The sequence below is a fragment of the Nematocida minor genome (genome assembly GCF_024244105.1).
Source record: "Nematocida minor strain JUm1510 chromosome Unknown 7912, whole genome shotgun sequence".
In the NCBI taxonomy this organism is placed as follows: domain Eukaryota; kingdom Fungi; phylum Microsporidia; genus Nematocida; species Nematocida minor.
This window is the reverse complement of record NW_026250395.1, coordinates 58,209-80,777: the sequence shown is the minus strand read 5'-3', so window position 1 is coordinate 80,777 and position 22,569 is coordinate 58,209. Positions and strand designations below refer to the sequence as shown.

The window sequence follows — 22,569 nt, the reverse complement described above, 5'->3', positions numbered from 1 at the left end:
GCATTATCTGCTCAGAGCATACAACTAGAAAGACGAAACAAAACCATTATTATCCTGCACTCTTCTGCCCTTTGATCTTATCTACTGTCTCGGATCGCATGAGTGCGTGTGCATATTTGTACTGTATATTGTTGTAGCATTGCTGGCCACTCATTTGTAGCTATAAATAAAAACAATTCTATTCTGCTAATAACTCATCTAACTAATTCTTCATCTGCTGTATTTCTCACCTGTTCGTGGGTGTGCCTAGGTTATAAATAATTTTATTTTAAATAAGCATGGATCGATCAGGTGTAAAGAAAATGCGTAAAAGCAGGAAAAAGCACCCGAACCTGCCGCCTGCACAGATACAAAGCCTGTTCCAGAGAGTGCTGTGCGGGTTTATCATTGCCACCCAGTACGTTACTACTTTTGTGGCTGTTTTGGCTCTAGAGCTGATTGTCAACAGCAAGTTTGATCGCGTGCGGCTTCTCTTTTCTCGGGGGATCTACAATGATGTTGCTTTCTACAAGACCATTTTTAAGCTAAATGGGTTTTATGTTCTCGGGACCATTTTGATCGTAGCCTCTGCGTTCTACAACAACAACATCGCAGAAGAGGGCGACAGATTTGAGTTTATATCTCCTGACTACATTTTGGTCTTTGGCGGTGCTCTGTGGCTTATATTCAAAATGTCTGCATCCTGGCTGATTTCTAGCGACATTTTTGCCTACAAAGATCTAAACACAATCGCAGCTGCTGGTGCAATACTCGCTGTGTTCTACCTGTGCCTGTGGTTCTACACGCTGATAAACAACACTCTGTGCCTAAAAGCAGCCATGGTGACAAAGGCGGGAGTTATTCTCATTTTTGGCTTTATTTTCATGAACTACGGAGCATTCATAAACACATGCACGTATCTGTGCAATGGCTGCAGCTGAGAATAAGAAATAAAAGAAATTTATTAGAAGAATACGCAGTTGCAGATAGCTCTTGAGAGAGTGAAGAGGCACCACTTTAAAACTTTGAAATTCATCTGGCAATCCAAAGATGGAATGCAGAGTAGATTCTATAACTCAAAAAGAGAATAATTGAATACTTGCATAGTAGAATAAGTAAATTAGAAGAGTTACAAAAATAGCTATAGATTTATTGCTGCAAGTATTGTGTCTTTTTTATCGCCTGTTGAGGTGTACGCGGGCTTGAGAGACTGCATGTACTGGCGCCTGTTGCTTCGCTCTGTTAAGTAGTTGGAGATATAGAATAATAAGAAGAACAGGAAAACAAATGCAACCACTGCTCCTGCTGCACTGTATAGAACGATTTTTACAATGTTCGAGTCAAAGAAAGCAGATATTGCAGACGGCTTCTCTGGAACATCTTCCTCTGCTTCTTCTTCTGCCTCAACGGCAGCTGTTTTTCCTTTTTTGTCTGTTTTTTTACTCGATTTGGAAGGGGCTTCTTTTGTTTTTTCAGTTGACTCTTCGTCATCTGCCACAATTGGCGACTTAGACTTGGTGCTGGGCTTGGTGCTAGACTTGGAGCTAGTCTGTGGCTTGGCGTCAGAGTCAGAGTCTGGAGCAGCCTTTGTCTTAGCGCTGGTTTTTTTCGAGATGCTCTCTTTCAGGAAGCTGCTTTCGAAAAACGAATCGTCAAGTGGCTTCAGTTTAGAGCTCTGTTTGTTTCTTATCTTTTTTAATGGGTCGAGTTTAATGCCTTCTACACTTTCATTAAAAAAAAGAAATACAAGCACAACTATTCCGTGCAAAGCTAAGTACTTCTTATAGGCCATTGTTTATTTATAAAGGATTCGCAGAGTATTTACGTTTATTTATTTTTGTATTTTCTTCTACTCTATGGATGGGTAATATTGACGAGTTTGAATTTGTGTTTGCAGTACAGGTAAATAAACAAATGAAAAAAGAAAAATGACTAGATGAATGTTTACTGTTTTAGGACTCTCAGGCCTCTGAAAGTCTTTTTTAGAGTAGTAAAGATTGTGCTGTTTAAGCGGTACCGAGTGTCAAATATGAACACAAGGACTGCGCTGATTATCAGAAGAGCAACGGTTATTTTGAATATTAAATCGTACACATATTGCACAAGAGATGTCTTTTTGTACCTATTAACGGTTGCATAGTAAAGAACGTCTGCTTCGCAGCTTTTTATAATGAGCTTTGCAATAGACAGCCCGGTTATAAGCCCAAGAGTAGGACTGATTATTATTTTTCGGACAGAAATATTCTCAGAAGATGCATAGCAAAATTCCAAAAAGACCAAAAAGACCCAGAAAATAGACTGGAGAAGTATTTTTACCATGTCAGATGTAATGATTTCTTCGATGGAGGTCATTTTGGTGTACTGCACTACGAAAGAAGAGAGGGCATAGCAGGAGAGAATCAAGGAGCTAAGGAGCAGCCCTGTGCAGCTGGTGTCTAGATGGTATGTGCCTATGTAGCTAATGAGCACACCCGAGAATAGAACAGACCCCGTGATTATTGAAATTACTTTCCTGACAAAATATCCCTTTGCTGGACACTTCTGGAAAGTATTTTTAAACGCCCAAATTGATGCAATGCTCAGCATGCATGCAGTGTCGAACAAGCAAAACAATAGACTTCCTCTGGGAGCAGATAAGTTCATTATAAAAATGGAAGTAAGTGCAGCCATTCCCGCATACTCTCTAAATTCATTGCTAGGATCAAAAACAATCACTCTTTTTTTGAAGAGCAGCGAAGAGCCTACGTACATTCCACTCACCACTCCTGTGAGAGCATAGACAAAATAGGAGATGTCTAGCTGATCGAACAAAGCGCTTATTTTCTTTAGAGCAAACACTAGAAGATAAAGCGCCAAAAGCGCTGACAGGAGAAGGACTGACTTAACAGAAAATTCTGTCTTAAAGTATCCGTCTTGGAGATGGGAGAGGATGGGATACTGCATCTCCTGCTGTATTTTGCTCCTAAGGCGCTGGGACTGTATGTAGTTTACTGTGTCCTGTCTGCGATCAGCAAAGTCTTCCAGCTCTACAATCTCTGCATTTTGGCTGTATGGATGGTTTTCGTTATGTCCTATAGGATATCGCATAGTTTTGTTTTGCATCTTTTACATTCTGTCCCTCAGAGAATAAATAGACACCTTCCATAAGAAGACATTGAAAAACCAATTTGTAGAGAAACTAATGAATGCAAAGTTTACACGTAGCTCAAATAAAAATAAAAAGTTTAGAAAAACTAATAGTGTGGACATATTATTTTATTTTTGAGCAGACTTTTGGACATTAAATGCTAGAAAGACTCCCAGCGCAATAATAATTTTTTTAGAATGAAACACAAATACTATGGCGGGCTTCTCATTCCTCCGCCGCTGATTAGCTCAGTGCAGGCTGTGGATAGATGCATACATCCTGTTTTTAGGCCCGAGCAAGAGCACAGTCTTTGCAAGTATCTATCCTCTGGCGCAAAAGCCATTAAATTTCTTTTATTTGACATAAGCACTTGCTTGGGTGCTTTTTGCATTTCAAGAAAGTTGGGCTCTTCTCTCCTCTTCCGTGCTCTGACAAAAAACGGCCCAGTGGTGATGAAAATTGGCCAGTTTCTATCCACGCGCTTGGATATACTTCCAGAAGAGGCTATCTCTAGGCTAAAAGTGTTGCAGAGTCTGGCACCCACTCCGAGGCAAAATAAACATCCGTTGGATATTTTTTATGACGAAACAGGAATACTTCTTCCACACAGCAGTTTACAGGGAGAGGTGGGCGCAGGGTGCATCTCCCGGGTGTACAAAGTGAGAATAGGAGAGAAAGACTATGCGCTGAAAATAATAGACCCAAAGACAAGAGAAAGCGCCCAGATCGATTTAGACTTATTCGAAACATTTTCCAAGCTGCTGGGATTTAGCAGATTTTACCAGGAGTTCAAAAGGAATATGCTGGTACAGCTGGATTTGAGAAAAGAAAAAAAGAACACGGAAAGATTTAGAAAAAACTTTGCACTCTTCCAGTCTCCCCTGGAGAATAAGTCGCTTTTAACTCGCGTTCTTTCCAAATTTAGCAATACGTCAGTTGTATTCCCAAAGCCAGTGGCAGCAACAGAAAGCATCCTGCTGACGGAGTACTGGAAGGGAGAGGAGATAGATGCAAAGAGCGGCGAAAGCATTTTGTTTCTTTTTCTAAAGATGGCATTCAAAGACAGGTTTGTGCACTCTGACTTTCATCCTGGCAATCTGTCTGTTATCAAAGACAGCAAAAAAAGACCAGGAAAAAGTACAATAATCGTGTACGACTCAGGGCTTACGCACAGCCTCACAAAAGAACAGAGCAGGAATCTAGCAGATTTAATAAAAACAGTTCTGCTCGATAAAAAGAAAAAAGCTCTTTCTCTGCTAATAGAGAGAAACTCGTTAAACACGCACACAGAAGAAAAAAAGAATGCGTTTTTGACGAGTGCAGCTGAACACTGGAACAGAGCCAATACAAAAAACACAAGCGCGCTGGATAGAGCTCTTAAAGTGTACTTTCTTGCAAGAAGACACAACATATTCCTCGACTCAGCGTATACAAATATGGCCATGTCGGCCATATACATGCAGAACCACATAAAAGAAGTAGAACAGGTCAACTGGACAACTGCCCTCAAAAGTGGGGTCATCATGGACTATTTAGACCTGTTCATGCAGTGGAAGGCAAAACAGTTTAATCTATCAGGATATTTCTAGATAATAGCTGACTCATCACTATCTAGAATGCATTGCTATATGAATCATCGCTGTTCCGTGTGCTATTACTACATCTTTTATGAATATAGAACATTTAACAGATGAAAGAGCAGTACTACTGCTGGCCTACCGCTAGTTTGCACATTTTTTATTATTAAGCCCGCTAGAACTACTGGGCATCTCCTTCAGAATGTCAGAAACAAAGCTCTTTCCAGTGACGAGTTTATCGCTGACCAGTATTACCTCCTCCTTAGGGTACAGCTCGCTAAATAGAAGCACAAGCGACCTATACTCAATAAATGTGGCACCGCCTGTGATAAAAACAATAAGTATTTTTTTTTCCTGCGGGCTTTCTCTGATAATCGGAAATCTTTTGCTGCTCAGCCTGTTGTTTTTCAGGTTGTTCACAACTCTTACTATCTCTGGAGTGTACCCCAGCTTTCTGTTCTGGTTCTTCTGGTAGACAGGCCGTTTGGTGCATAGATTCCTGTCTTTCAAGTGCATCTCTGCATATTTTTTTATTTCGTTTTTGTATCCATCGGACAGCATCCATTTTGCTTTTTTCTCTTTCCAGAAAGGAGCTAGGATGCTGCTATGAGGGAGCACTTCAGCACACAAATATTCAACAAAGGCCAGTCTTATTTTCTGCTGCTCTGTTGCCTCTCTCACCTGCTCCAGTAGATCGAGCGGCACTCCTTCAATCAAATCAGCCATTGTCTCGGACACAAAATCGTTTTCAATGCACGCACTGGATATTTCACCGAGTGCCTTGAGGTGCAGAGTTAAGCGACTGCTTTCTCTCGCCCTTTCTCGAACATTCGTGACAAACTCGCCAACGACTTCACGCGATGCCTTCACCTCCTCCAGGGATCTCTTAAGTGTGTCGGTTGCGTACTGAATGTCTTTGAATTTGCAGTCACTGAAAAAAGTGTCATCCCGAGAAATGCAGAGGCTGTTCGATCCCCAGGAGATCATGCCCGGCTTGTACTCCAGATACTCTGCTGCCATGCTCTGGTACGTCCACGGATACTGCAGGGGTGTGAATAAGTCCATGGCTCTATCGACAATCAAAAGATCAGCATTTGATTTTTTATCTGATTTAAACGAACTTTCAATGAAAGCAGCTGTTTTATAGCACACCTCAGAGCCAAATAAATATCGTATTCCAGGGACTATGCTGAGCCCTTTGAGGAAACAGGAGAGAGAATGCGCTACCTCCTGGGGGTCAGTTCCATTGAGTATCACAAACCGGCTGTCCACAGGCACTCCAGCAAAGTAGAGTTCCTGCAGCTCTTTTATCACGCCGTCTGTGTCTTTTTTTGCGATCATGGCTATCTCTGCATCTGATAGCTCGTCTGTTATGAATACGTAGTACTCTTTGTATGTCTGTCTTTCCACTTCCTTGATGAGATCGCACAGGCTGTTTTTGCTGAGTATGGCGATGCACGAGACATCAATTGGCTGCCGAGCACTGGAAATAGTTTCAAAAAGAAAAAAGTCATACGACAAGAGCTCTGAGTGCGAGATAACAGGACTTATTGCATTCCGCGTGAGCTCATCGAGAAGCAAAGCCTTAATCCCGTCGCCTCTGCTCAGTGCGCTTCGTATGTCCTCAAGTAAGGCGTTCATAAACAAACAAACAAATAGAACGTTTATTTTTCTGTAAATAGAAATAAAGTCTACAAAATATTTTAAGCCTTTTAATTCTACTTTGTAAATCCGCTGTTTCTCCACGGCCCGTTGTCCCAGGAGTCCGAGAACTTCTTCCACTGTCTGCTCCACATGGCGCTGTCAGAGAACAAAGGCTCTTCGTACTTCCACAGGAAATAGTTTGAAAGCGTATGGTCATTCTTCCATGTAGACATTGTTATTTTTTCTGAATTATCTATGGACACAGATGAAGCTACGACTATCCTATCTTCTACAGTGCAAATGGCATTTTTGTGCTCTTTGTCTGTCTTGTCGCCTAGAAGATGCTCTTTGCATGTTTTATCGTTCAGAAAGTAGTACTGAACAGCGATGGGCTCCCTGTGGAAAACCTCGATGGAGTCAACTCTGAACCTGAAAGTGTCAAAGGCCAGGGCATAGAAGTCGCAGAAGGAAAGAGGGCGCCATGCTCCGTGCGCCATCAGAGGCACCTCTCCTGCGAGCTCCATAACGTCTTTGTACATTTTGTACAAAGCGTCTTTGTTTTTTTTTGGAGTTCTTATGATTACATTGTTTCCGCTCTCTGTGCTGCTGTCAAATTTGATGTACACCCCGTTCTTCTTCATAAGGCGCTGTATGGACTTGCCTCCGTATCCAATGATTCTCTTGTGGTGTTTTTCGTGGAGATAAAACGAGTACTCAGTCGGCAGCTCGTCTTCGATCAGAGAAAGAGAAAACTCTGCATTGTGCGATCCTCCCTGAATGAGCACAAAAACATTACTGTCCTTGCGAATCGAGAGAGCACAGTCGCTCTCGCGGGATACTTTATTTATTTTTCCGTTCTTTTTTCCGCATATAAACTCTTCGATTGCAGGAGGAATGCAGATGGATATTTCACACGGAAGATCTACTTCGCGCAGCAGCTTTTTAATTTCGCACGTCTCTCCAACTATCGTAACAGAGCTGTCCACCTCAAAGAGAAACACTTTGGCAGTTGTGTACGGGTCGATGTTTTTTATTTGCACAGACACAATCGATATAAAAAGCATCCTGATCTCCAGCAGGGCATCGCTGAGCAGTTTTTTGCAGAAGCCAGAGATAAAAACAATCGATGATTCGTTTTCGTGTGTTATTTCATCAATGTACGCCTCGTTTTTTACCAAAATATCTTCTAGAATGTGCCGCAGATACATCATGATGTAGGAGAGAGAGATCCTGTCAGCGCGCAGGGTTTCTTTGTAGACTGCGCCCTCCACAGAGGTTGCGCTGATGTAGTCATTCTGCGATTTCGAGATAAGAGCTTTTGTGTTCAAAATTTTGCTCTCAAAATAAACCCTGCCCCCATCCGCCACTATGCGCGCGCCATGCACGTGCGAGTTTACGTACACGGGAGATCTCCCGTGCATTTTCTCGATGATTTTAAATATTTCCGTGCGCGTCTGGAAGGCTTTCTGCGCAGCGCCAACTATCTTTGCAGAAAGATACGTCTGCTTGAAGTCGTATTCAAGTTTCGTGTTGTTCCAGGAGGCAATGTTCTCCAGCTCCATGAGAAAAGAGTCTTTGTTGCTCAGAAGATACGCAGGCAGTCTGACAGAGAGAGAGACACTGTGCGCAGCCGAAGTGTCGGCTAAAATCTTTTCCAAAGAGACAGAATCAGTGACAGAAACGGAAACCTTCACAGCGGTTTCTTTAATGTGGGCATAGGACATCTTTCCTCCAACGGGAATTAGCTTTTTCTCCAGGTCGTTCAGAAATTTTGTGAGCAGCCACTCGGAAGACCCAGAGGAGAAGAGAAAGAAGTGGAAAACTTTTGCAGTGGCAAAGAGAGACCCAACCGAAGGGGACGAGAACAACATGAAGAGCGGCAGAGCGGGGATATTTGTGTTGAACTCTGAAACAGAAGGACGATGCACGAATGAAAGAATACAGTTCCAGAGGCATTGAACCAATAGCAAAAATGACAAGGGGGGGATTCGAACCCCCGCCTTCAGATGAAGACTAGGACCTAAACCTAGCGCCTTAGACCACTCGGCCACCTTGCCTTGCTGTGTTACAGTTTTTCTCTGTGTAGTATATTTATGTGTGAGATTATTTTTGTTTATTATGAAGTACAAAGAGAGCATGCCGCTCACGAGCATATCGAGGACAGGGAAGAACTTTCTGCTGGGAGGGGGGGGAGGCAACCCAATCTTTGGCTTTCCCAACCGCATAGTGATGCTTGACGCAGAGCTGAATGTTCTGGCAGAGGCGAACGTAAAGGAGGTCGTGGTCTCATCAAAAGTCTACTCTGATGAGTATGTTTTGGTCGAGTATCCCTCGTCGTACGAACTATTTATTCTGTCGGAGGGAGACATACAGGGCCCCTACACTCTCCCTTTTGGCGTGTATTCGCCCATTATCGTGAAGGGAACACTGTACTACATCAAAGAAGGAAAGGTTTTCAAAATAGAAGTGTCGAAAATAAAAAACAGCAAAACAGCGGAGAGCGAAATAAAAATAAAAACCAAAGAAATCACCTCGAACAAAGGACACGCTGACACAATGAACAGCCAGAGCAGCCCTGATAACATAACCACACAAGACGCAGACAGCAGCACAAGCCACGATACCTCAGATCAGCAGCACGAGGCTGCAAGTGCCTCTGATCTATCATCGTGGGAGAAGGCAGTGGATATTAACGAAGAGATAAAGATGAGCTCTCTATACACGAACGGCCAGTCTCTTCTGTACAAGGCTACCAAGAAAAACATCCCATTTTTGTTCATGGAAGAGGGAAGGGAAGTGATGCTAGATGGGCCCATTAGCAGCTACAGCGCCAGCAAGTCGCTAGGATACATCGTGCAACTGCCAAAGGATAAGTCAGTCCTTACGATGATGCACAGGGACCAGATATGGACAGTAATTGAGCCCATGTGCATCACTATTCACTCCACAGAAGATGGCGTATTCTATGTGGGGACAGGCACAGGGCACGTAATTGCCTATAAGAAGGGAAGAGAGCTGTGGAGGAAGAAGGTCTTCACCTCTCCTGTCTCGGGGATAGCCAGCATGAGCGGGCAGCTGTACTGCACGTGCATCAATGGAAGAGTTGCAAAGGTGGCCACAGAGGGAGCAATGAAGCAGGTGGTGAAGATGGGGCTCTTCATCGTCTGTCTCTCTGCGTGTGTGGGGGCTGCGAAGTACTACGCGGAGGAAAGGATGCGCAGCATTTTTGAGGCCGCTAGAAGCTATTTTATTAAGTAGAGGAAAAATAAAAAAGGAACTCTCTCACAGGGAATCGAACCCTGGTCCCCCGCGTGACAAGCGAGAATGATAACCACTACACCATGAGAGATCCGTAATAGTAATAACAATTCCGAATAAAACAGTACTGTTAATCCAGCTGCTCTACTTTTCTTTTACTTTGCTTGCTGAGGCGTTCTTATTGACTTTTTGCTCGTAGTTATGGGTGTAAATAAATTTATTGTTGAGCTACTGTTTGTTTATTGTGTTTTTAATTGAGCGGTATACAATCTGGGGATAGTTTTGGAGTGGTGATTGTTGGGGGTTTATGCCGTATACATTATTGTGATGATTTGTCTATTTTAGGAGAGGCATGAAGTGTGTGCTCCACAGGGTAGATGATACAGTCAGTGTGCGCTGTGTGTGCTTTGCTGCCATTATATCATCTACGAGTGAGCTGAGCGACGAAACTGTCAGAGTTTCTTGTAGAGAATTCGTGTATTCTTCTTGGTGATTGTGCAGGAGTGTTTTGTTAGGGACTATGATGAAGGGCGCATTGTGTTTGAGGAGGGAAAGGACAGTCCCTGTTCCTGCATGGGACACAACTAAGTCAGCTCCCTGGATAAAATCATCGAATGCAGTGTAATATGCTACTTTTATCAGAGAGAAGTTTTGACTATTTGTGGTGCTCTTTCTCTTCAGGGAGTTTGGCTCTGTTCTTCCGTACTGTATGATAACCTCTGTGTACTTTGTGCTAATAGCGCCAAGCGACTCAACTATTTTATCGACTAGTTCATTGAATCCAAAAGTGCCTGTGGTGACGACTAGTCTCATGAGAAGCAAATTTGCAAACTTTGCTCAATAAATACTTTTGTGACAGAGAGTAGCTCTCAAGGGACAGAAGACATAACTATTGCAGAAATCTGCACATTTATTTAGAGGCACACTAGTAATTATTGCATCTGGATTTATTGAACTTCTCAGAAAAAGAGACAACTTTTTTAAAACTCAACACATTTTTAGTGGCAATTTTATTCTTTGAATGCTGTACACTTTTTTAATTTGCTTCTTCTGCAGAGAATATTTGCACAACAATGGGGAAATATAGTAGAATTTAATTGCAATTTATTCAATAAATGTTATGCCAAGAGGGATTTATTATAAGTCAAGTGAGATGTTCATTATCAAAGAGTAGTTATTAGATGGACAGTTTTTTAGCGATTGGTGCTCATTACGAGCTATTTATATTTGCAAACATGCTCAGCAAATCTTCTCGTGACTTCTGAGGAGAGACTGTGTCTGATCTTTTTTCTTCTTTTATGTCTGTGTGTTTTGTAGGAAATACGTCTATTTCACTGCACTTCAGTATCTCTGCATACTCATCTGTCTTATCCATGCTCGTACACTCTACTATCTTTTCTGTTTCTTCTGGCTTTTTTGTCTTCTTTTCGTCTTCTTTAGATCTTGCTCTTTCTGCAGGATACTGCACTGTCTCTTCTACTTCCTTGGACAGATCCATGATATTATCGTCTTTACAGTGTTTATCTGTCTCTATTCTTGTTTTTGCACTTCTGTCTTTTTCTGAGGCTTTTACAATGCTCTTCAGGACCTCCATCTCGTCGCACATCACTTCATGATACTCCATCACAACGGAGTCTCCATCTAGCTCTACTCTCTGGACAGTGCACGCGTCTATTTCTTTGTTTTTGCTGTCAAAAAGGACAAGGCTTTTGTTAACTATAACCAGACACCCGTCCATCCACTTTTTCTTGGATTTTGCTTTGTACGTGCAGACGAGCTCTCTGTTGGTAACCATTGAAATATAAACTATTTTTGCACAAACAAATTAAAAATGTTTAGAAGTGAAGATGTAAGCATGGTGCGAGTGTACATCTCGCCCGACATAGCCAGGAATGCGCTGGAAGAGCTCGGACAGAGAGACATCCTGCACCTGGTGGCTCCAGCAGACAAAAAGCGAGAAAAAACAGAGCACTGCATTGAAATGGAAAAAATTCTGGCGAGAATTGTATTTCTAACACAAGAGCTGAAAAAGAACAAAATATCGCAGGTGAAGGGATCCAACATCCCCCCGCTGCACATGACGATAGAAAAGCTGTCAGACTCCATCAAAAAGCACTACTACAGGGTGGTGCAGCTTTCGCAGATAAAGAAAAGCACAGGAGAGGCGGTTGAAAAGATGCAGGAGGACGTGACAGTTCTGCAGGATCTGGAGAGAATATCCACAGAAGGCCTGAAAGACCTCGACTTTGACTCAGATAGAAGCTCAAAAGTAGGCCTTGAGTACGTGGCAGGCGTGATTTCCAAGGAGCAGATCAACACTCTTGAAGAGTTTTTGTGGAAGTCTCTCCACGGCAATCTTTGTTTTGTTTCCGTGGAGATGGCCACTCCGAAGAAAATGGGGTTTATTTGCTTCACGCATGGAGAGCGTGCGATTGAAAGAATAAGAAACATATGCACAAAGGTGGATGCAAGAATAGTGAGGTACGAGAACCAAAAAACAGAAAAAAAAGAGGGCGATCTGCTGAGCTTGTCCTCAAATCTGTCCCAGCTGACAAAAATGCACCAGATAAACACCGAAACTTTTTCAGCAGAGATAAAAACAATATCGCGAGAGGTGTTCGTCTGGAAGTACTACATCATCCGGGAGATAGAGATAGAAACAGCTCTGGCAAAGCTGGAAATAAACAAAGAGAACTCGTATCTGATGGGAGAGGGGTTCATTTTGAAGAGAAATGAAGAGAGATTCGGGCAGCTGATAAAGAAGATAGGAGAGGCCCACGGGGATGTAGCAGCTGAGATCATCCCCAGCACAGAAGAAGTGGTAAAGCCAACGTATTTTGAAACCACGCCAATCACAAAGTGTTTCCAAAACCTGACAAATGTCTACGGCATTCCTGCGTACAAGGAGATAAACCCAACGATATTCTCCATCAGCACCTTCCCTTTCCTTTTCGGAGCAATGTTCGGTGACATAGGACACGGGCTGATTTTGATCGCAGTGGGGATGTACTTCATCAGAAAAGAAAAAGTGCTGACAATACCTGAATTTTTAGAAATAATATTTGATGCAAGATATCTCCTGGTTTTCATGGGAGTGTGGTCAGTGTACTTTGGGTTCCTGTACGCAGACTTTATGGGGTGCTCATTTGGCCACTATCTATCAGCTTACGACAGCTATGGGCATAAACAAGGAAACTGCTTATTTGGGATAGACCACATATGGCACACAGCGGCAAATGGCCCCTCGTTTATCAACTCGCTGAAAATGAAGACAAGCGTGGTGATTGGATTCTGCCATCTTCTGCTGGGAATGGTTCTGAACGTCATAAATGCCAGGTACAACAAAGACAGAGCCAGAATATACGGAGTGATCATTCCGCAGATAATAATATTCATGGGGCTCATAGGATACATGATATTCCTAATACTCCTCAAATGGAATACGCCCAAGCCGTCATGGCCCGGGATTATTGCAGTGATTATTGAGATGGTTTCATTCAGGGAAGTAGCAGAAGAGCTGTACCCAGCACAGAACATCATCCAAAAGGGAATTATGACGGTAGTGCTTATGGCGTTCCCTGTCATGCTCCTATCAGAGCCGATCTACCGAATGGCCACAAAAACAGTTCCAGCGAAGAGCTCCATGGCGGACGTGTGGCTGCATTCTTTCATCGAGGGAATTGAGTTTTCAATGGGGCTGATATCAAATATCTCCTCGTATCTAAGGCTGTGGGCTGTTTCACTGGCACACGCTGAGCTAAGCGCGATTTTATTCACAAAAACCATAGGGAATACGAGCATAGACATTCCCCTTAGATTGGCTCTTTCTGTTATCTGGGTGCTAGGCACTTTTATCCTTCTTATTTGCCTGGAGGGGCTGAGTGCCACGCTGCACAGTCTGAGGCTGCACTGGGTGGAGTTTGGCTCGAAGTTCTTCAAAGGAGAGGGAACCCTTTTCAGTCCGTTTACGTTCAAGCCTTCTATTCTCCTGGACCAGGAAAGACCGCCAGGTGGCGAGGTTGAATAAGATAAATAAAAGGCACACATCTGCTATATTATCTTGCTATCTTTTGATTTACCACACATAAATATTTAAAAACAAAATTAGGTGTTCATCGATGTATCTTTGCATTAATAAACAAAAATATGTTCAGAATTCTTCTTGTATGCTCTTGTATCAGCTGTACAATACTTTCTTACACAAGATGTTTTCCTATTTACCAGCGGTCTTCCATCAATATGCTAGAATGCACTGAATAGTCCACTAAACACTCATAGATCATCAATGCATGGATCCAGTGAGCTGGATAGAATAAAGAGTAAGTGCATCTGTTTAGTTGTTACATGAGCTATGAAAATATAAATTATAAAGTTTTAGCTGCACACCTGCAAGTTTGAGTTTTGCTGTACAGCGCATAAAACAGTTTAAGAGATAAGTGGGACGAGCTCTACTGAGTCTGCTGGCTGGTTAAAGATAGAAAGTGTGCGGCTCTCAAGTGTTCTTGCCACTCTCGTGGGCACTGTAAATAAATATTCTTGTTTTTTTATTTTTTATGAAAATTGAAAGGCCAATAGAAAGGCGGTTCTCACAGCCTCCAGAAAATATTTCAAATATCATAAGGCATCTAACGGATCTTCCCGAAGAGGACATATATGCCTATCTAAACAATTTGAAAGAGTGGAAATACACAAAAACAGACCTCCTGTACTGGGTGGATGTTTTAGATAGATTTGATGCGATACTGAAGAACATCTCCACGACGTACAGCTTGGAGCAATTTCAAAATCATCCCATGAAAGAGACAGACAAGGAAACAGTGCATGCAATTCTGCAGTTCCAGAAGCTGCTGGTTGAGAACAGCTCCAACAAGAGCCTTTTCAGCTCGTTTGACGTGATAGAGCCGTACATCTACTCGTTTGAGCTCGAGCTTGTGGTCGATGCTCTCTATCTTGTGTCGTTCTTCGCCTCCAAGATACACATCCAGAGATCGATCAAAACAAGCATGAACCTAATGAAGATGGACACACTGAAGATCCTGATTGAAAGAGTGAAGGAAAAACCGCACCCCATATACACGTACTACGACGAGCACACAAACACGTGCAAGCGAGTGAACATTAAGAAAGCAGTCAAAAAGGGGCTGTACGGCCTTTCAGATAAGACAGTGCCAAAACAGGAAATCCGCAGATTTATTCACGCAATCAGATCGCACGAGCTGATCGAGCAGCTGGACAAATTAAAGATAATTCGCCTGCTCGCATTCAGCGCGCTGGTCTACTACAACTACTCGGATCTTCCCATAGACTCAGAGTTCATCAGCAGAGACATCCCAGAGACTCTGAACATCATCAACACGGAGAGCTACAAAATGAGAGAGGCAGCAGTGGTGATGATAGATGCGATTTTCAGAATGAGAATACGGCACTCTGCAGTGATCGCAGCAATGAATGCACAGTCGCACGAGGGCATGATAATGAACCTGCTAAAACACGTGATCAATGAAGATGTCCCAGAGCATTTCTCAGTGGCATTTTTCAACTTCCTCAGCTCCTGCTTTGCCTCTGCTCCGTGCGTCTCTGCCCTGTTCTCTGCAGGAATTGTCCAGTATGTGTGCAACACTCTCAAAGACAGATCTGACATCTCGTACAGAAAAAAGATGCGGTTGGTGATGGGCGCAAACACCTTCTTGTTCACGCTTCCTGCGCCCTTCACATGGTTTATATCTGAGAATGGCGTGGGAATACTTTCCAAGGAGCTCCTGAAGTCCGTTGAAACAGTGCTGGGCAATCTGAAGGACCACGATTTGCTGCTGTACATAAACTCGATCATGAAAATTATTTCGCAGCTGTTCAAGAACATAGGAACAGTGGAGGCAATGCGCGGGTTTCTGGAGGGCGAGTTTCCTCGCGCGATTAACCTGGTGCTCTTCCACTCAGACGAGTTTACGCCTTCCATTTTGGCGTATTTGTTCTCTGCAGTTGCTGACTACATCCACAATGAGCCATCGAATTTGCCGTTTATCATTGAGGCGGGAATATTCGATGGATTTGTGGAGTGCATGAAGAAAGAGCTGCCTGCTTCGCCTGACCTGCTGCTGGAGCTCCCCAACCTGATAGAAGCCTTCTTTTTGAACAGCGAGCTGATTAAGAAGATAGAAACAGAGAACATCCTCGACAAAATTTTCCAGAGTTTTGAAATGATCAATCTGTGCAACACCATTCTCTCGTATGACATCGCAAGGACATACGGCATATTTTTGGAGAATCTCGTGCGGCACTATCCCGTGATATCATCGACTGTAAAGGAAAAAATATACAACACAATGAAAAATCTGGAGAGTCTGATACCGCACACGGAGCCAGAGCTGATGCTTCTTCTGCTGGAGAATCTGTTTAGAATGGTGCACAGGGCTGTGTACAGGAAGACAACAAACAACCAGCTGATCACAGACAAAGGCCTGCTGAACAACAGGATAATAACGATGCTTACGCTGATAGAAATACCGCCGGACACAGAGCTGTACACGGACGTGATGAGCATACTGACAGAAGTGTTCAGCGAAGACCAGGCATACGTTATCTCGTACATTGTCAAGTTTGTCGACAGAACAATGAAGAATAAAATCACGCTGGAGAACATCGAGAGAATTAAAAGAATTTTGCTAATTGCAAACTATCTCCTTTTTAGGACGGAAGAGATCAACAAGCCCTTTGTAAAGCACTGCACGTCAAAAGGGTTTCTCCAGATCATCAAGAGAATCAGCCAGTACTTCAACAGCCTGAAGGACAAAATCACGTTTGCGAACAAACAGTACAACGAAACACTGATCAACCTCTACTACTCTTTCACCCTGGGGATACTGAAGAACTCGTACACGGTTAAAGACGCGACAAAGCAGTATTTGAAAATATTTGACATTTTGATCACAGAGGCGATTGAAAAGACAAACCAGAAGGACTTTGCAGACTATGCGACGCACATGCACGGGATCAAGAACTACCTCCTTTTGGACAAAGACACAAGCACATACCCCTCAACGCACTATTTTTCCGTTACGCACGACTATCTTATCGGCAGAAACATCAGCAAAATACTGCAAGATCACGCCAAAGCTCTGATCTGCATGCAGCAAACAATGGATCCGCTGGTTGTGAAGAAGGCAGTGTCTTCGATTCTTGAAGTTCTCTCGATCTACAGCAGAGGAATAAGCAATCTGTTCGTGCCAAATGCGCAAAATGCACAAAAGTCGAGAAACCAAGAAATAGAAGAAGACACTCTCATAATAACGGAGCTTCTTCTCTCGTACATAGACAAGAACAGCATAGAGCACCTCCTCAGCATTGTAAAAACAGCGTTCTATCTGACCCTGAAGAAAAAGATCCCAAAGGAAACAGAAAGAGAAAATGAGAACACTCCAGAGTACAAGAGAAGAGACTGTTTGGGGTCGTTTTTTATTTCTGTGTTTTTGTCGCTGCCCAAAGAGGAAACAGAGAACGTGCTGAATGCAGACATATTTACTATTCTGGTAAAAAACAAAAAAACTTTCAAACAGGTGTACAACAAGCAGTGCTACGATCTGCTGAGATACGCAGCAGTGAAGGAGTACAACGTGTACATGCATCTTTTCAACTATCTCCCAGAAATGGTTGGGCAGGTTGGAGAGTCAAAAGACCCTTCGTTCCTGCAGCTGTTTTCGATGGTGCTTACATTCACTGCAATGAAAGACACTTTGAAAAAAACAAATCTTCTGTCTCGGGCTGCAGGAGAGATACGAATGCACGAAACAGCAGACGCAGCAGTGCTAGAAGCCCAGGGCATTGTTCTCCTGGCCGTGGTGAAGCTGAAAATAGAATACGAGCTGAATATAGTAGTAGAAGACCCTATGGGCATACTGAACAGAATGTACGCAGCCTTGGAAAACAGCGAGTCAAAAGAAAGCCTTCTAATTCTGATTAATCTGATCATCAGGAGAATGACGGAGAGCAGAGAGGCAGTCAGTGAAACAGTGGAGACAATCATCAAAAGCAAACACGTGGGCAAGTTCAGAATGTACACGACACACACGACATGCAGCAATTTGAGGAGCACCATTTTCTACTCTATTTCGACTTTTCTCAGATACATAGCAGATAATTTTGAATACGTTAACCTAGGATGGGACGACATCAGACACAAGCTGCCAGATGATGCAGCACAGAACAGCAACAGCACAGGCAATACGAACGCAGACAGTCTGGAAATAACAGAGGCTGCGTTGGAAACACTTTCAGACGGGTTGTTCACTAAAAAGATAAAGGTGTACCCGAACATCAAAACAGAAACATTCGGAATACTTTTTAAGACAGCATCAGACAATGTGATGGAGCGCATTGCGAGAACACACTCGCTCTGTCTTCTTGTCTCGGCATTCCCACAGCTGCTTTCTTCGTTGGATGAGAGTGATTACGCACATTTGGACAGACATCTGCAGGCACACGCAGGGTATGCTAAGTCACTGAAACAAAGTCAGGTGCCAGAAGAAGAGAAATCGCTGGCGCACTGGTCTGGACACTTAATCATCGTCATTTTCAATTACTCAACATGCGTGGAGATCAAGTCATATCTGCTGAAGAAGATTCTCTCCATGCTTTCAGAGTCAGTTACAAACACCGTGATATTTTCTGAGCTCATCCAGGAGCTGCTTGTCACGAGGTTCAGCAAAAATACCTTTGAGGAGAACACTAAGCTGATCAAAAAAATGAACGCACTGGATGCAATCATCAAAAGCACAATGGAGATAGACGAAAGAAGGAAAGACTACTCGAAGGTAATAGACATACTCACCAGGCCAATTGAATACATCACGAGAATACTGGCAGTGGACGAAACAGAGGCATTCTATGAAGAGGTCAGCCAGTCAGAAGAAGAAGTGTTCTTTGAAGACATTGATGAAGGATACATGGAAGACTTTGACACAGACGAAACAATGGACAGCGACCAGGTGGTCTATGATGACACGGAAGAGCACTCGCATGAGATAGCAGAAGAAAGCACAGAAGACTCGCAGACAGTGTACACCTCCGAGTCAAATAACTACGAAGAGTATGTCATATCAGAAGAAGAGGAGATATCAGAGAGCCAGTCAAGCAGCAGCGAGCCAAACAAGAAAAATGAGTTCTTAAAGTCCCTGAACATGCCGTCAACCTCTAAGCTCCTGGTCGAAGAGATGGACGTGCTTCTGGATGGAGAAAAAACAACCTTCGTGCAGAAAATACTGGAAAGCATTGTCCTCTCTACACTCCAGGAGAAAGAGCCCATGAAAGAGCCGCTAAAAGACAGCGCAGATTTTGAGAACAACTTTGAAGATGCTTTTAACGGTAATGATGAAGAGACTCTGTTGGAAATAGGCGATACGCACTCAGAGGACACAGACTACGAGGAGTACGGTGACTACAACGAAGAGTACGAAGACGAAGAAAGCTTTGCAACAGGAGAAGAAATAGTGATAGGCGACGAGAACGGAGAAGTGCCCGTGTTGGATGTTGAGATACTGAACAATCTGCCCCTCGATATATTGGAAGATACGGTTTTCCAGTTCTACCAGGACAGAATCGCATCCAGCACAGAGTACAGGCCAATAAGCCTGCACTTCCTCAACAGGCTGAGGGAAGAGGTTCGCAGCTTATTCGAAGAGCAGGAGACGAGATACATGGAAACTTTTGCAGGAGAAGCCCCCAGAAGAGAAGAAAAAAAAAAGAAAGTGCAGGAGATACCTTTCATTGCAGAAAGAGACGCGTCTGCTTCTGTCGCAGCTGAGCTAGTGGCTGAGTTCATACGGATGATCCTGCAGTGCACCAACAGACGGCATCTCTACAGAATTCTCCACAATATCTCAGCAAATAAAAGCATCCGAGAAAGCGTGGTTTCTGTGCTTGTAGGAAGCATCAGCCAAATATCAGGGGCTGTGGGTCCTGGAGTCAGCGGGAATATGTCTCCATTTGGAAATTCAAGCAGCAGCAACATCAATGCAAACTACAATGTTTCTCCAGGCAGCGCCCTTGCAACCTACACGAACAGCGAAGTGCTCCCTGATGTTATTGTAAAGAGGAGCTACGAAGCACTGACTTATCTCTGCACAAAGTCCTCTGATTTTACAACGGTATTCAGCGGGAATGTAGAGTTGATCAATCAGATACTGAACAGCATGAGCAAAAGAACACTCGCTGAAAGCACCAAGCTAATCAGCACGCTGGGAGACGGGTTCAAAAACGACAGAGTATCGGAGAATGACCACAGCAGAGTGAATATCCAGAAATTCATCGAGCTTTTGGAGTATGATATGACAGATGATACGTTCACATACTTCTCAGACTTTATCAGCAAAACAGAAAAGTTTTACCGGATGGTCTATCTGAACTACCTGATGGCTGGCAGCGCCAGGCTCCTGGACGAGTACATGAGCAGGAAAAACGAGTTTAACAGCCAGACAAACCATAAGAGCATTATGCGCCTCGTACGGATGGTGAGTCTCGTGGCAATACTTGGCGTAACAGATGAGCACCTTGACGGGCTGCTGAACATCAGAGAAATGCCGTTCTGGGCACACTATTTCAGCTGCATTCTACCGCGAGAGAGAGAGTCTCTTTTTCCCTCTTCCCTTTTGCCGATGTTCAAGGCTTTTATTATCGTGCACTCGATAGAAAAATACGTTGGAAGAAACAGCGAGAATGTGAACGAGTTTGCAAAAATAACAACAGAGCCATCTATCTACCACGCAGTCATAGAGCAGGAGAAAGACCTGATCAACTCTTTCATCCAGGCCGATCCTGATCTGCTGTTTATGTCGTTCTCCGGGCTGCAGAAGAAAATACTCGATTTCGACAATAAAAGAATTTTCTTCTACAAAAAGATAAGAGGAAGCGTGCAGCAAAAGACCACTGTGCCTTTGATGGTGCAGCGGGGGGCAGTCTTTGAAGACACATTCCACCAGCTGATGCGCCTCGCAGGGGAGCAGGTGAGACACGCGAAGTTCAACATAAAGTTTGTGGGCGAAGAAGGCGTGGATGCAGGCGGCTTGACGAGAGAGTGGTACTCCGAGCTGAGCAAGGAAATGTTCAACCCGAACTATGCGCTGTTCACGCCAATAGGAGCATCGTACCAGCCAAACCACAACAGCCACATAAATCCAGAGCATTTGGTGTACTTCAAGTTCATTGGGAGAATAATCGGAAAAGCTGTCTATGACGAAATGACAGTTGACTGCCATTTTACGCGGGCATTTTACAAGCGCGTGCTGGACATACCTGTAGACTTAAGCGACGTGGAGACTTTGGATCCAGAATTCTACCGGTCTCTTGTGTGGATACTGGAAAATGACATCGAGAATGTTCTGGAAATGACGTTTTCAATGGAGCAGGACAGATTTGGAATAACAGAGATTATCGATCTGAAGGAGAACGGAAGGAACATTGCGCTTACGAACCACAACAAAAGAGAATACGTCGAGCTGATCTGCGGATTTAAGCTTGTCCGAGTTGTAGAAAGACAATTAGCAGCTTTTATTGAAGGATTCTTTGAAATTCTCGACAGAGATCTGCTGAAAATGTTCAATGAAAAAGAGGTTGAGCTTCTGATCAGCGGTTTGCCCGAGATAGACGTTGATGACTGGCGCAACAACTCGATATACATCGGGTACACCTCAGAGTCGCAGGTTATTCGGTGGTACTGGAGGGCAGTGCGCAATTTCTCGATGGAGGAAAGAGCCAAGCTACTGCAGTTTGCAACAGGAACATCGAAACTGCCGCTTGAAGGATTTGCAGGGCTGCGGTGCCAAAATGGAAACCAGAAGTTCCAAATACACAAGGCTTCAGGAAGCTCAACAAGGCTCCCCACAGCACACACGTGTTTCAATCAGCTGGACCTCCCAGAGTACGACTCGTACGAACAGCTCGTCAAAGCTCTTTTGTTCTCAATTGAAGAATGCTCGAGTGGGTTTGGTTTTGCCTAGTTAAAATAAATTCTGATAATTATGAATAATTTTTTATCTTTTGCCTTGTAGAGTTATGATAGTGCACTGAAATATACACTCTTACGCAGCTGTTTGGAAATAAAAAGAATAAGAATAGAATAAGGGCATTGGATAGAGGATGTTCTTCTTCTCGGATCCTTCACAGATAATGACTGTAAATTAAATGTTTAATTAGCACAAGTCTAGGGCCTTCAATGGACCTGAAATTAAAATTGAAGATATTTAAAGACATTTTGTTTAATAAATGGGCAGTGGAGTGGTGCTGTTGGGCCTTGTGATATTTTATCGCTAGCTGGCTGTACTACACCAAGTTGTTTTGTTTAAAATGTTTATCTGCTGCATCTTCGTCATGTTTTCTCTGGGGTGTTTGAGATGCTCTGCGCGTAAACTGTTCTAACCCTTTATCTTTAGAACATCTAACAGCAACAGTACAGCGCCAGTGCAAATCAGTCACAAAGCTGTGACAGCCACTTCACTGTCCCTTTATTACTCTAACGGCTATCCCATGCATTGAATGGCTGGAAATAGATTACCGCACATTTGAATGTTTTATTTTCTGCTTTTGTAGAAACTAGGCCTCTGCCTGGATATATCTTGCCTAAAAGCTGCACTTCTTAGGCCAAAATACCATTTGATCCCGCACAGCTCAACTGGCATTTGGCTTTTATTGATGGTTCTTGATTGATGTGTGCATTAAAGCTCTTTTAGCACACGATATGTTTCTATATTTATGGGATGTACCAAGATGAACTTTCGTAAAGGCAGGATGTAAAAGATTTAAAATATCTGCTGTGACTCTAAGCCATTCAGTGGTCAATAATAAATTAGCTTTTGGAAACTTCTTATTTTTGAAATATGCACACTGCACACACCATCCATAGTGGTTTATCTAGCTAATTCAAATGCTAATAAGAGTTATCTCTGCATTACAGCTTTTCATCGAGTACTCGTTGTATCTAAGGATAAAGCTCACTGC

The 22,569-nt window shown here is 43.3% G+C and overlaps 11 protein-coding genes across 11 annotated transcripts; 5 read left to right on the top strand and 6 right to left on the bottom strand.

The window, feature by feature from the left end:
• Nucleotides 1-278: 278 nt before the first annotated feature.
• NEMIN01_1040 (uncharacterized protein) lies at nucleotides 279-920 on the top strand (the record flags this gene model as incomplete). Its single annotated transcript, XM_051476982.1, has 1 exon — nucleotides 279-920. One exon carries the CDS (start codon nucleotides 279-281, stop codon nucleotides 918-920), a length of 642 nt encoding a protein of 213 aa, XP_051332942.1.
• Nucleotides 921-1,120: 200 nt separating this feature from the next.
• Nucleotides 1,121-1,771, bottom strand: NEMIN01_1039 (uncharacterized protein; the record flags this gene model as incomplete). Its single annotated transcript, XM_051476981.1, has 1 exon — nucleotides 1,121-1,771. One exon carries the CDS (start codon nucleotides 1,769-1,771, stop codon nucleotides 1,121-1,123), a length of 651 nt encoding a protein of 216 aa, XP_051332941.1.
• A 152-nt stretch (nucleotides 1,772-1,923) lies between these two features.
• On the bottom strand, nucleotides 1,924-3,066 carry NEMIN01_1038 (uncharacterized protein; the record flags this gene model as incomplete). The annotated part of the gene is made up of 1 exon (XM_051476980.1): nucleotides 1,924-3,066. The coding sequence occupies one exon, from the start codon at nucleotides 3,064-3,066 to the stop codon at nucleotides 1,924-1,926; it is 1,143 nt and encodes a 380-aa protein (XP_051332940.1).
• Nucleotides 3,067-3,303: 237 nt separating this feature from the next.
• On the top strand, nucleotides 3,304-4,695 carry NEMIN01_1037 (uncharacterized protein; the record flags this gene model as incomplete). The annotated part of the gene is made up of 1 exon (XM_051476979.1): nucleotides 3,304-4,695. The coding sequence occupies one exon, from the start codon at nucleotides 3,304-3,306 to the stop codon at nucleotides 4,693-4,695; it is 1,392 nt and encodes a 463-aa protein (XP_051332939.1).
• Nucleotides 4,696-4,827: 132 nt separating this feature from the next.
• Nucleotides 4,828-6,324, bottom strand: NEMIN01_1036 (vacuolar protein sorting-associated protein 45; the record flags this gene model as incomplete). Its single annotated transcript, XM_051476978.1, has 1 exon — nucleotides 4,828-6,324. The coding sequence occupies one exon, from the start codon at nucleotides 6,322-6,324 to the stop codon at nucleotides 4,828-4,830; it is 1,497 nt and encodes a 498-aa protein (XP_051332938.1).
• A 77-nt stretch (nucleotides 6,325-6,401) lies between these two features.
• On the bottom strand, nucleotides 6,402-8,198 carry NEMIN01_1035 (uncharacterized protein; the record flags this gene model as incomplete). The annotated part of the gene is made up of 1 exon (XM_051476977.1): nucleotides 6,402-8,198. The coding sequence occupies one exon, from the start codon at nucleotides 8,196-8,198 to the stop codon at nucleotides 6,402-6,404; it is 1,797 nt and encodes a 598-aa protein (XP_051332937.1).
• A 247-nt stretch (nucleotides 8,199-8,445) lies between these two features.
• On the top strand, nucleotides 8,446-9,585 carry NEMIN01_1034 (uncharacterized protein; the record flags this gene model as incomplete). The annotated part of the gene is made up of 1 exon (XM_051476976.1): nucleotides 8,446-9,585. The coding sequence occupies one exon, from the start codon at nucleotides 8,446-8,448 to the stop codon at nucleotides 9,583-9,585; it is 1,140 nt and encodes a 379-aa protein (XP_051332936.1).
• Nucleotides 9,586-9,921: 336 nt separating this feature from the next.
• Nucleotides 9,922-10,398, bottom strand: NEMIN01_1033 (beta-1,4-N-acetylglucosaminyltransferase; the record flags this gene model as incomplete). Its single annotated transcript, XM_051476975.1, has 1 exon — nucleotides 9,922-10,398. The coding sequence occupies one exon, from the start codon at nucleotides 10,396-10,398 to the stop codon at nucleotides 9,922-9,924; it is 477 nt and encodes a 158-aa protein (XP_051332935.1).
• Nucleotides 10,399-10,795: 397 nt separating this feature from the next.
• On the bottom strand, nucleotides 10,796-11,380 carry NEMIN01_1032 (uncharacterized protein; the record flags this gene model as incomplete). The annotated part of the gene is made up of 1 exon (XM_051476974.1): nucleotides 10,796-11,380. One exon carries the CDS (start codon nucleotides 11,378-11,380, stop codon nucleotides 10,796-10,798), a length of 585 nt encoding a protein of 194 aa, XP_051332934.1.
• A 36-nt stretch (nucleotides 11,381-11,416) lies between these two features.
• Nucleotides 11,417-13,612, top strand: NEMIN01_1031 (V-type H+-transporting ATPase subunit a; the record flags this gene model as incomplete). The annotated part of the gene is made up of 1 exon (XM_051476973.1): nucleotides 11,417-13,612. One exon carries the CDS (start codon nucleotides 11,417-11,419, stop codon nucleotides 13,610-13,612), a length of 2,196 nt encoding a protein of 731 aa, XP_051332933.1.
• A 526-nt stretch (nucleotides 13,613-14,138) lies between these two features.
• Nucleotides 14,139-21,572, top strand: NEMIN01_1030 (E3 ubiquitin-protein ligase HUWE1; the record flags this gene model as incomplete). Its single annotated transcript, XM_051476972.1, has 1 exon — nucleotides 14,139-21,572. The coding sequence occupies one exon, from the start codon at nucleotides 14,139-14,141 to the stop codon at nucleotides 21,570-21,572; it is 7,434 nt and encodes a 2,477-aa protein (XP_051332932.1).
• Nucleotides 21,573-22,569: the final 997 nt, after the last annotated feature.